This window comes from Crinia signifera, chromosome 2, assembly GCF_055691185.1.
Source record: "Crinia signifera chromosome 2, ASM5569118v1, whole genome shotgun sequence".
NCBI classification, from domain to species: domain Eukaryota; kingdom Metazoa; phylum Chordata; class Amphibia; order Anura; family Myobatrachidae; genus Crinia; species Crinia signifera.
In genome coordinates, this window is record NC_139218.1 from 371,794,030 (window position 1) to 371,806,313 (window position 12,284).

The following is a 12,284-nucleotide window of genomic DNA, read 5'->3' on the forward strand; positions in this document are numbered from 1 at the left end:
TTGTGGCCATTAGTGATATTACAAAGACAACTTCAGGAGATTACTGGAAAAGCGCTTTCGTTCCATTCTATTAACAAAGAACCGAGGTCATGGGTTCGATTCCTACCATGGCCCTAACTGTGCGGAGTTTGTATATTCTCCCTGTGCTTGCGTGGGTTTCCACAATCCAAAAATATACTGGTAGGCTAACTGGCTGCTAACAAATGACCCCTAGAATGTATGTGTGTGCGTACTGTGTGTACATGTAGTAAGGAATATAGATTGTAAACTCCACTGGGGCAGGGACTGATCTGAATGTTCAACTATACTAGGTAAAGTGCTGCGGAATATGTGTACCTTTAATTGCATTATATATCTTGTTCATACCTAATTAAGAGTTCTATATTGTAACCTACTGTCAGCCACAGATGCATTGAATAGTATGCGTTTTCCTTAAAAATATAATTTATTCCTTCACTAAAGAATAGAGATACCTTGCATACATTGAATAAATGCTCAGTCACTCTCATAAAGCACAATGTGACTCTTTTAGGTTCTGTGGGGTCCGTATCTCTCTGCCTGAGCTAATAGAGGCAATAGCAATCTGGAGAAGCCTGAAAAGTGCCAGGGAACGATCCTCCAATCAACACTTCCCCACAAAGGACATATCACACCTAAATATTAAGTTATGTTTCACATTGGTCCAGGGATAATAAGCTGACCCACATATAACTGGTGCAATTAGTGGAAAAAGAAGTGGGTCCCTGCTCCACGAAAAATGGCGGATGGCAATCAGAGAGCAATGACTCTGGCACGGTTTGCCACCATCTTCCTGAAGAGGTCACTGGGACCTGCCTCCTGGATCAAGGTGTGGGGAGGGAGAGTACTGTAGTTGTTAAGGGGTTGGGGGGTGATAAGTGTGTGTGTAGAGGGGAAGGAGGTTGGGGCTCCTCCAAAAAGACTGGACAATTAGTACACACCCCTCCCATTCTCAGCACCAGTGAGGACAGATAAAGTTCATCATCAGAACAATTAGTACACGCCCCTCCCATTCTCAGCATCAGTGAGGACACATAAAGTTCATCACTAGGACAATTAGTACACACCCTTCCCATTCTCAGCACCAGTGAGGACAGATAAAGTTCATCACCAGGACAATTAGTACACTCCCCTCCCATTCTCCGCACCAGTGAGGACAGATAAAGTTCATCACCAGGACAATTAGTACACGCCCCTCCCATTCTCAGCACCAGTGAGGACAGATAAAGTTCATTACCAGGACAATTAGTACACGCCCCTCCCATTCTCAGCACCAGTGAGGACAGATAAAGTTCATCACCAGGACAATTAGTACACTCCCCTCCCATTCTCAGCACCAGTGAGGACAGATAAAGTTCATCACCAGGACAATTAGTACACTCCCCTCCCATTCTCAGCACCAGTGAAGACAGATAAAGTTCATCACCAGGACAATTAGTACACTCCCCTCCCATTCTCAGCACCAGTGAGGACAGATAAAGTTCATCACCAGGACAATTAGTACACTCCCCTCCCATTCTCAGCACCAGTGAGGACAGATAAAGTTCATCACCAGGACAATTAGTACACGCCCCTCCCATTCTCAGCACCAGTGAGGACAGATAAAGTTCATCACCAGGACAATTAGTACACGCCCCTCCCATTCTCAGCACCAGTGAGGACAGATAAAGTTCATCACCAGGACAATTAGTACACTCCCCTCCCATTCTCAGCACCAGTGAGGACAGATAAAGTTCATCACCAGGACAATTAGTACACTCCCCTCCCATTCTCCGCACCAGTGAGGACAGATAAAGTTCATCACCAGGACAATTAGTACACGCCCCTCCCATTCTCAGCACCAGTGAGGACAGATAAAGTTCATTACCAGGACAATTAGTACACGCCCCTCCCATTCTCAGCACCAGTGAGGACAGATAAAGTTCATCACCAGGACAATTAGTACACTCCCCTCCCATTCTCAGCACCAGTGAGGACAGATAAAGTTCATCACCAGGACAATTAGTACACTCCCCTCCCATTCTCAGCACCAGTGAAGACAGATAAAGTTCATCACCAGGACAATTAGTACACTCCCCTCCCATTCTCAGCACCAGTGAGGACAGATAAAGTTCATCACCAGGACAATTAGTACACTCCCCTCCCATTCTCAGCACCAGTGAGGACAGATAAAGTTCATCACCAGGACAATTAGTACACGCCCCTCCCATTCTCAGCACCAGTGAGGACAGATAAAGTTCATCACCAGGACAATTAGTACACGCCCCTCCCATTCTCAGCACCAGTGAGGACAGATAAAGTTCATCACCAGGACAATTAGTACACTCCCCTCCCATTCTCAGCACCAGTGAGGACAGATAAAGTTCATCACCAGGACAATTAGTACACGCCCCTCCCATTCTCAGCACCAGTGAGGACAGATAAAGTTCATCACCAGGACAATTAGTACACTCCCCTCCCATTCTCAGCACCAGTGAGGACAGATAAAGTTCATCACCAGGACAATTAGTACACGCCCCTCCCATTCTCAGCACCAGTGAGGACAGATAAAGTTCATCACCAGGACAATTAGTACACGCACCTCCCATTCTCAGCACCAGTGAGGACATATAAAGTTCATCACCAGGACAATTAGTACACGCACCTCCCATTCTCAGCACCAGTGAGGACATATAAAGTTCATCACCAAGACAATTAGTACACGCACCTCCCATTCTCAGCACCAGTGAGGACATATAAAGTTCATCACCAGGACAATTAGTACACTCCCCTCCCATTCTCCGCACCAGTGAGGACAGATAAAGTTCATCACCAGGACAATTAGTACACACCCTTCCTATTCTCCGCACCAGTGAGGACAGATAAAGTTCATCACCAGGACAATTAGTACACTCCCCTCCCATTCTCAGCACCAGTGAGGACAGATAAAGTTCATCACCAGGACAATTAGTACACGCCCCTCCCATTCTCAGCACCAGTGAGGACAGATAAAGTTCATTACCAGGACAATTAGTACACGCCCCTCCCATTCTCAGCACCAGTGAGGACAGATAAAGTTCATCACCAGGACAATTAGTACACTCCCCTCCCATTCTCAGCACCAGTGAGGACAGATAAAGTTCATCACCAGGTGACCAGGACAATTAGTACACGCCCCTCCCATTCTCAGCACCAGTGAGGACAGATAAAGTTCATCACCAGGACAATTAGTACACTCCCCTCCCATTCTCAGCACCAGTGAGGACAGATAAAGTTCATCACCAGGACAATTAGTACACGCCCCTCCCATTCTCAGCACCAGTGAGGACAGATAAAGTTCATCACCAGGACAATTAGTACACGCACCTCCCATTCTCAGCACCAGTGAGGACATATAAAGTTCATCACCAGGACAATTAGTACACGCACCTCCCATTCTCAGCACCAGTGAGGACATATAAAGTTCATCACCAAGACAATTAGTACACACCCTTCCCATTCTCAGCACCAGTGAGGACAGATAAAGTTCATCACCAGGACAATTAGTACACGCCCCTCCCATTCTCAGCACCAGTGAGGACAGATAAAGTTCATCACCAGGACAATTAGTACACTCCCCTCCCATTCTCCGCACCAGTAAGGACAGATAAAGTTCATCAACAATCTAATAACCAATACAAATGAATAGGATATCATAACAGTTACAGAACACAAAAGTAAAATAGTAAAAAATATATATAAAAGGGTAAAATATGCTAAGTGTAGCAGTAAGACCCCCTAGTAGATTAAGGATACACCACAGCGTATGATTTGCACAAGCTCTCCACATCGACAGCTTACTCAAAGGGAGTTTAGTATTTCTTAATAATATTCTGTAACCATTTGGCTGTATAAAATGTATAACTATATGATAAAGCGGTATAACCAGAACTTTGCAATTTTCCAGTGTGTGCCTGCTTATTGGAGAGAAGCGAACTATCAAGCGTAGCAGGAAATCAGTCTGGTCGGCTTCTAGCATATGGCTTCACAAGACGATGGGAATTTCCCTGTACGCTGCAATCTGGCGAGAAATACCTAAATAAGCAATCACACACACACACAGACGCAAGCCCTGTAAGCCGGCTAAGGAAGCACCGGTGCAAATCATTTACATATGTAATAAGCACTAATTCTACAAACAGGTTCCGGGACAGGGAAGTAAAGGAAATAGTGTGTCCCACAGATGATAAAGCCAAAGACTTTCCAGAGGAGAGGAGAGAGCACCCTAACCGCTTATATATCTTACCGAGGCTTTCAAAGAACAGATCTAATGCAGCGAAAACAATGAAGAAATCAAAACAAATTAAATAAAATAGTGCAATTGTCAAAACATCAAACGTAAAATAAACAAACATCCATAACAAATGATATCAAATACTTGCGTGTGATTCGTTACTTAATAGACTTGCATTCCCCATTGCCATTGTTTCTCCACACGATCTTATATACCTCAGACCTGGGTTTTAGCAGGGTTGGGGACGCATGGATGGGTATGGGTCATAGGGTCCACTGTATGAAGGTCCACATACTGTACATTAGGTTGACCACTAAAGGTCCACATGGCTTAGGCCGACAGGGTCAGAAGGTCAAAAATGGGTCGAAATTAGTTTTTCATGTTTTTTTTGTCCCTAATTTTGACGCAAGCCGACATGGACACCATATCAGTGTACTGCGTCCCCTCGCATGGCTCGCTGCCCTCGGCACACTATTATATTCTCCCTCCACACCCCAGTGGATGGTAGGGTATGAAATACCGCCTGTCGGCATCAGTTGGCTCAAAAAAACATGAAAAACCCATGTCAACTTTTGACTGTTGACCTAATGCTTGTGTCAACCTTCCGACACTGTTGACCTTAGTCATGAAGACCTGTTTCATTTGTGGACCTAAGGCCTGTCGACCTTTAGTGGTCGACTTAATGTACGTCAACCTAGCGACCGTTTCCCGTATGGACCTGGGTCGTGGTGCGGTGTAAAAGCACATCGCAATCCCGGGTCCAATTCAGCTTTGCAATGTTAAAGGGGTATAACCATCATATACTTAGAGACTTGGCTTGGTTCCTGCCTATATGTATATGATGGTTATACCCCTTTAACATTGCAAAGCTGAATTGGACCCGGGATTGCGATGTGCTTTTACACCGCACCACGACCCAGGTCCATACAGGAAACGTATTAGGGGGTATGCAATGTGCGTAATATGCGTATTAGGGGGTATGCAATATGTCACCGCTATTTCCGACGTGGGAAATATCGGCGGCATTGTTGCGGGATCACGGCATATAAATAAAGACTCTTAAAAGTGTAAAGGTGCCCATACACGTACCGATTACCCGGTACTTATTGTGCTAAAATAGCATCGTATCGCATGCGTTGTGCATGCGATGCGATCGAAAAGTATGTGCAGCACATACTTTTTGTACTGTGCGATGAGATGCCGCGGGAGCGCGCACCTCATAGTACACATCGCACCGGGAAAATCTGTGCGTGTATGGGCACCTTTAGATTCACTAATTAAACAGTAAACGCGTAAGTTCTAAGCTTACCTGCAAAATGACCAGAGCATTCTCTACGGACAGCTCGTCAGAGGGGAGCCCTTCACTTTTCCAAATAAGCTGCTCGCTTTCCGTAGACAAAAACTTCTTTAAATCAAATGCTGGGAAAACAGGAAAGTCAATACGTGTTACTTCTCTTCTCCAGCTAATGGGCTGGAGGCAGAGACGGAAATAAATGAAGTATACTACATTTGTTCTGCAGAGTCAATTAATCCTAATCATCCCTTATTATGGACGTAAACACTAATTGCAGTAGAGATAAAAAACATTGTTTTTTTTAAGCTATTAAGGTTCTACCCTTGCACATGTTTATCGATGGTAATAGCGCACTATCAAAGCACAGAGTTTAGCATCTACCTGTGACCTAAAGTCAGCTTTAGACTAGTTTATGGATGTGGCTGACCCTACTGCACTGTCCATGAATCAGTTTTCCAGTGACCGCAAAAGCAGCTTCTGCTGATTAAAATGATATACAGCATGTCTATATTTAGGGCAGTATTCAATGAGAAAAATTCTCCGTGTTTTATGGAGAATTTTTGCTCTCCAAAAGTGAACCACCCTAATCAATGTGAAATATTCGCCGTCTTTCTAAGTGATTTTCGTCGTCTCTCTCCGTGTATAAATTCTCCATCTTTTGATGGAGAGCTGGAATGTGAACTTTTAAACTAAAAGGGTTTTTTTTTTAATTTTGGTGTCAAAAAATCAGGTTTTTTTTTCTGTGAAGGGGCATGTTATTTTTATTCATGTGCTTATAGCACATGAATATATATTTAATTTAAAAAATATATATTTTTTTTAATTATTATTATTTTTTTTTACACAGTGCAGCCAGCAGGGGGCCGGAGCGCTCGAGCCGCTCATTAGATATTCATATATTCACTGCACCTGATCGTTAATATGCATGATCGGGTGCAGGGAATACTGGGTCCCCTGCTGGCTATAGGGGGGGGCAGCCTGTGCTGCCTGGGTCCCGGGGAGCCCTCCTCCCCTCCACATTCCTCTGGAGCAGCCAGGGAGACTTTAATCTCTCTGGCTGCTTCCGTCCCCCGGCTCACTGAAAGCTCCCTGCCGCGGACGCTCGTCCGCTGCAGGGGTTAAGACTCGCCGCGAGTGGCGGCGAGTCTTAAATACATTGAATAGTGGGAGCAGGAGGCTCCGGAACAGGGAGAGTGCATGGCGAGAGAAAAAATCTCTCGCCATGCACAGAGAATTTTTTTCATTGAATACTGCCCTTAGTGTGTGACTGCAGCTGTATCTGCCTAAGAAATGGAATGTTTTGGTGGTGTCCTGGAAAACAGTGTCACATAGCATTTCATATGCAGATACAGCCTCAGACTATCATTTTAACCAGCAGAAGCAGATTGTGCTTCCCATTGGTTGGTTTTGCAAAGTCGTCACATAAAATCTGTTTAACGTGAAAGGAGGATAGATGTAAGACACATCTGTAAATAGAAAGACCGCTTTCCTCAATGAAACATGGACTAGCACAATAGCTCCATTAGTAAGTGGATAAGGTCCCTGCCGGGTGAATCAGCGTATGTGGCAGCTAAAACAGTGAGACCCACGGCTAGATGCAGCTGGCTCCCTGTATTAGCCGCGGGTCTCGCTGTTTGGGGGAATCCTCACTATCCTGTGACAGCGAGGATTCCCCCGGAACGTAGAATAGGGTAAGCGGCCGGCGCAGGGTGGTTAAACAGCGAGGATCGCTTGTTCTTAGCGATCCCAGCTGTTTAACCCCCTCGCCGGCCACATTGAATACGGGCCTGTGCCTTCTATGCACAAATCAAGTTTGTTTTAATATATCAATGAAATAGGTGTGCACTGTAAATACACAGACAGAAGCATTACTTTCCAGTCCTACTGATTTCATCCACTGATCTATGCTGTCTTTTCTCTGATCCTCCGGAGCGGCTGATATGTAGGTGATGAAGGCAGCCGCCAGCTGGGCTCTCTTTGGCAGCGTACTTAATTCTTCTGCAATCTCCTCCACCTTGGGGAATAACACAGAACAAAACTACTTGTGACCTCCGCGGTTCAACTCGGACCAATGTCAGTCTGTTCCTGTTCAGTTTTATTACAGAAGACATTGGGCCCGATTCAGCCCCGCTTGCTAAGCTGCATTTATTTGGAGCCTAGCGAGGTTAACTCCGCCCCGGAAAACACATGCTGCCCCCACCCCCTCGCTGCCCAAATCCCTTTGCTATGAGTGGAAAAATCATTCCATGGTCACTCAAGGTTGCTGCAGAAAGTAAGCCAGGACTTACTTTTCAGTAGAACGTTCTTGTCCGTGTTGTGGGCGGGCACTGACGTCACGAGATGTCATCTGCCCGAGCAGGCAAGGGCATGCCTGAGTTTGCTGGGGGTCCGTCCACCATTTTTGTAGCACGCACATGAAACGCCAGGTGCCCACCCAGGAACGCCCCCATGTCTATCATTCGTGCAACGAGTGGCCCGGTGAATGAAATATTTGTTGAAGGCGTTCGCTCTGGAGGTGTGCACATTATCGCCTATACGCATGTGTAGAAGGATCCGCATCGGAGACCAGCCCAAATTCAGACCTGAACAAACAGGTGTGAATCGGCCCCACTGCTCCTTATAACGTAAGATGTGGTGAAATACTTGTTAGGGGATATCACACAGTGGGGCAGATGTATTAAGCCTGGCGAAGAGATAAACTGGAGATAAAGTGAAAGGAGATAATGCACCGGCCAATCAACTTCCAACTGTCATATTTCAAACACAGCCGATTGGCTGGTGCGTTATCTCCTTCCACCAGGCTTAATACATCTGCCCCAGTATGACTTACACACATACACTATACCGCATCAGCCATTCCCATGCTTTCTAACAACTAGATAGGCTGAGCTGCCTTATCACATGCAATGTTTAATGTTTCAGGCTGCCTCTTGTGCGTACACAGAAATTGAACATTTTCAAAACATAAAAAGTAGATCCCCCATACAAATAAGAAAGATCGGAACAACTCTTTCCCCTTGTTACAGATCAATAACAGAGCTAGCACCCAGGTGAGTGGCCTGTGCCATTTTAAAATATATAAAATATTTTTGAGCAACAGAGATACAGACCTGCGCATTCCACCTCTTGTGCTCCCCGTCCAACTGACTTATCAGTAGTTCGGCAGACTGAATAATCTCCTGTGCTTTGGATAATTCAGCTTCAAGTTTAGCGGCCTCAGTTGTCCGGGACTGAAACCTGTACAAGAGAGGACAGTTGTTCCACAAGACAATTTCCGCACATTGGGGATAATTCAGATGTATTGATTATCGGTACTGTGTGCAAGTGCAGGACCCGCTATTCGCATGTGCAAATGAAAGGGGTCCTGCGAAAACGGACGCAGGATGGCATCAGGTGGTCCGTGATTGAAAAAAAAACATGAAAACATGAAATGAATTCAAATGAATACATACAGTAATGTGGAAATATTTCCTAGTCTTTTCAGCTAATCGTTTATCATGTTACAACTAGGTAGGGGGAAGGGGGGAGCAAATGAATGCATTTCCCTGTGTGACATAAATCCTATTTTCGAGCAGCTTAGCATGATCCAACCCGAATCCGTCCCACAATCATATATTTCTTTATTAGTTTGTAATGATAGAATTGATTTATCAGACACTTACTTCTCCTTCAGTTCTGTCACCCTCTGACCAACCGTATTAAGCTGATTCTCCAGTTTCTGTTTTCGTTCTTCAGTTTTACGGAAATTGCTGGAATATGTAGAAGGCAAATCAGTGTTGATTCCAATGAACGCATCAGATTGAACATCATGATCTACAAGGGTTAACTGAACATACTGTAAGTTACCACGGGAGAATGTTAAATGAAGAGCAAGGGGGTAAGGGGGCCCCGGGCTGAGCGATCTAGTTTAGCACACACCGCTGACACATATGCTATGCACCAGCGATGAGTGCTGAGCGATCTGTGCTGACCATTGTTCTCTGATGAGAACACGGACGATCTGACCAGATCTTGACTACTTGCACTGACCTCAGTCCATTCAAGCAGCCTTCATCGCTGTTTAGGCAGTTATCACTGCCCCAGGATAGGCGCAGAAGACAGCTCAAAAGAGATTACAATTCACAACTCTGGCAACATATCCAGTGGACCAACTACGGAAACTTCCTCTTACTCACTGGTCGCAGGGAAATGACAGATGTGCACAGGTCAAAATCACTGGTACTTGTGTATTTTGGCGGCGCCCATCGCATCGCATACCATAAGGCATACGATGGTATGCGATATCGCGCGATGCTGTACAATGTCATACAATTTTAAAATTGTATGACATTGTACATGGCATACAATGCCATACAATGCGATGCGCCGCGATTAAACATTGTATAAGCAATGAACCCCCACGCCACCCCCCCCCCCCCACTATAAACGCGGTACGCGTCCTCCGACCTTTTCATACCCCCACTATCCCCATTGGCGTGGAGCTGAGAATAGAAAGTGTGGCGAGCGCAGCGAGCCACCGAGCCCGAAGCGTGGCGAGCGCAGCGTGAAGCCTGCGAGGGGACTCAGATACCTGTGAAGGTATCCGCGTCCGCTCGCCATGCTTCGGGCTCGGTGGCTCGCTGCGCTTGCCACACTTTCTATTCTCAACTCCACGCCGACGTGGATAGTGGGGGTATGAAAAGGACGGAGGATGCGTACCGCTGCGCTCGCCACGCTTCGGGTTCACGTTTATAGTGGGGGGGGGGGGGGTGGCGTGGGGGTGCATTTCACATTGTAAGCACCCATTAGGGTGCTTAAAAGCACCGTTTATGGTGCTTATACGATCTTTCATCGCATAGGGAGCAAAAATCGCGTTGCATAACATGCGACGCGATATAAACATTGCGCGATGCACATAGAGGGCGCCGCTATAATACACAAGTACCAAATCACTTTTAAAGTACTTATAGAAGAAATCCAGCCAACAATGCATGAGCCACTTGCTAAAGATCAATGGACACAGCTGCATTGGAACTAGCATGCTGCTCAGAATCCTATGCAGTAACGTATGTGTAATGTACATGCTTCATAGAAAAACCAAACCGCCGGAACTTCCAGATCACCGTGACTACTGCACATAGAATACGTACGACTGCAGCACCGCTTGTTCCTTCTCCAAAGGCTGGATCTTCTCCAATACATGAGAATACTGTACATTAGCCTTCACCCAGGCAGCCAGAGGCGCCGCTGCAGCACTGGCCCTCTTAGCGTTCTGCAGGGAGGACGCAAGACAAACAGTAATGAAGACAGATCTGATGCATAGTCGTTTAAAGCTGGCCATACACTAAAACGATATCTGGCCGATCGGCACAATTTTCGACAGTTCATACGATCGGTTGTGTGCACACGTTGGGCCTTATTCTAGTTCACTCTTTCTGAAAAAATCCTTCTTAGATGGACAAAACCATGTGCACTGCAGGTGGGGAAGATGTTACTTGTGCAGAGACAATTAGATTTGGGTGGGGGTTTTACGTCAAAGTGAGATCTAGATTGCAGTGTAAAAATAAAGCAGTCAGTATTTACCCTGCACAGAAACAAAATAACTCACCCAAATCGAATTCTCTCTTCACATTTTACATCTGCCCCCCTGCAGTGCACATGGTTTTGTCCACCTAAGAAGGATTTTGTCAGAAAGAGTGAACCAGAATAAGGCCCATTGGGGCAGATGTATTAAGCCTTAACAATAGATAAATGTAAGGCTGATAAAGAGAGATAAACGTCCAGCCAATCAGCTCCTTACTGACTTTTTTCAAACACAGCCTGTAACATGGCAGTTAGCAGGTGATTGGCTGGACGTTTATCTCTCCTTATCACACATTTAAATGTATCTCTTGTTAAGGCTTAATACATCTGCCCCATTGTGAGGTGCTCACAATGACCTGCCGGCTTTGCTTGTGGTCGTAAGCATATCGTATGTGCTTCTGAAGCACATACGATCGCTCATTCCATCACTTTCACGACCTGCATACGATCAGGTCGTTCTAGTGTATGGCCAGCTTAAGCTTCTACTAGTCGACAAAAATGTACCTTGGCTTCAAAAGATGCCATATTCCTATCAAGGAGCTCTTCCACACTGCTGCGTATTTCCTTAGTGATATTTCTTACATCGAACGTCACAATCTCCTCACGGACGCCGCGCTTCGCAAGAAAGCTAAGGCACAAAAAAGTATTTTTATGAGAAGCTAAAAGAACTCCTACATCTTTAATTCCAATGTCCAGCACATAATACCCCCTACAGATGAGGTTGTACTCCTTTTTGCAGCGATCTGGATACTCGTGATTGTTTGTCCACAAATTAAAAGCTTGCGTGTGGCAATGAGATCAGCCAATAGCCGCAGGAGTCACAGGTGGCGATTGGTGCAGCAATAATGAGCTTGGCTACATCTATTGTATATAACCTCCAGCGATGGCTGACTGAAGCAGATACAACAGCAAATATCTCCTACATCGTGTAGAAGCCCTGCACAGGTGCAGCAGATACCCGGGCAGTGTCTTACCTTTTCATGCTTACCCACGAAGTATCAAAGATACCCATGAGCCTTAGCACACCCTCCAGAATATCGCGGATGATGTCCGGGGGCATGCGTAAAGATCGGATCTCCGACAACGACTCCGGCTTAATGTTCCCTACTGCCTTCTTTGCTTCATCCACCAATGGCTGTAACAGAGAGAACCTTCTGT

At 45.7% G+C, this 12,284-nt stretch overlaps 1 protein-coding gene across 3 annotated transcripts in view; it reads right to left on the minus strand.

Annotated features, from left to right (window-relative positions):
* DYNC2H1 (dynein cytoplasmic 2 heavy chain 1) overlaps positions 1–12,284 on the minus strand; it is a 324,861-nt gene that overhangs the window by 196,920 nt on the left and 115,657 nt on the right. For 2 of the 3 annotated variants that reach the window (XM_083170072.1, XM_083170070.1), the window contains exons 57-64: positions 12,101–12,261; positions 11,631–11,754; positions 10,694–10,815; positions 9,227–9,313; positions 8,675–8,801; positions 7,437–7,578; positions 5,580–5,689; positions 4,283–4,303 (exon numbers count right to left, since the gene is read on the minus strand). In XM_083170072.1, coding sequence (XP_083026198.1) covers positions 4,283–4,303; positions 5,580–5,689; positions 7,437–7,578; positions 8,675–8,801; positions 9,227–9,313; positions 10,694–10,815; positions 11,631–11,754; positions 12,101–12,261 — 894 coding nt within the window. The remainder of the gene's footprint in view (positions 1–4,282; positions 4,304–5,579; positions 5,690–7,436; positions 7,579–8,674; positions 8,802–9,226; positions 9,314–10,693; positions 10,816–11,630; positions 11,755–12,100; positions 12,262–12,284) is intronic. The other variant, XM_083170071.1, reaches the window with a different exon arrangement.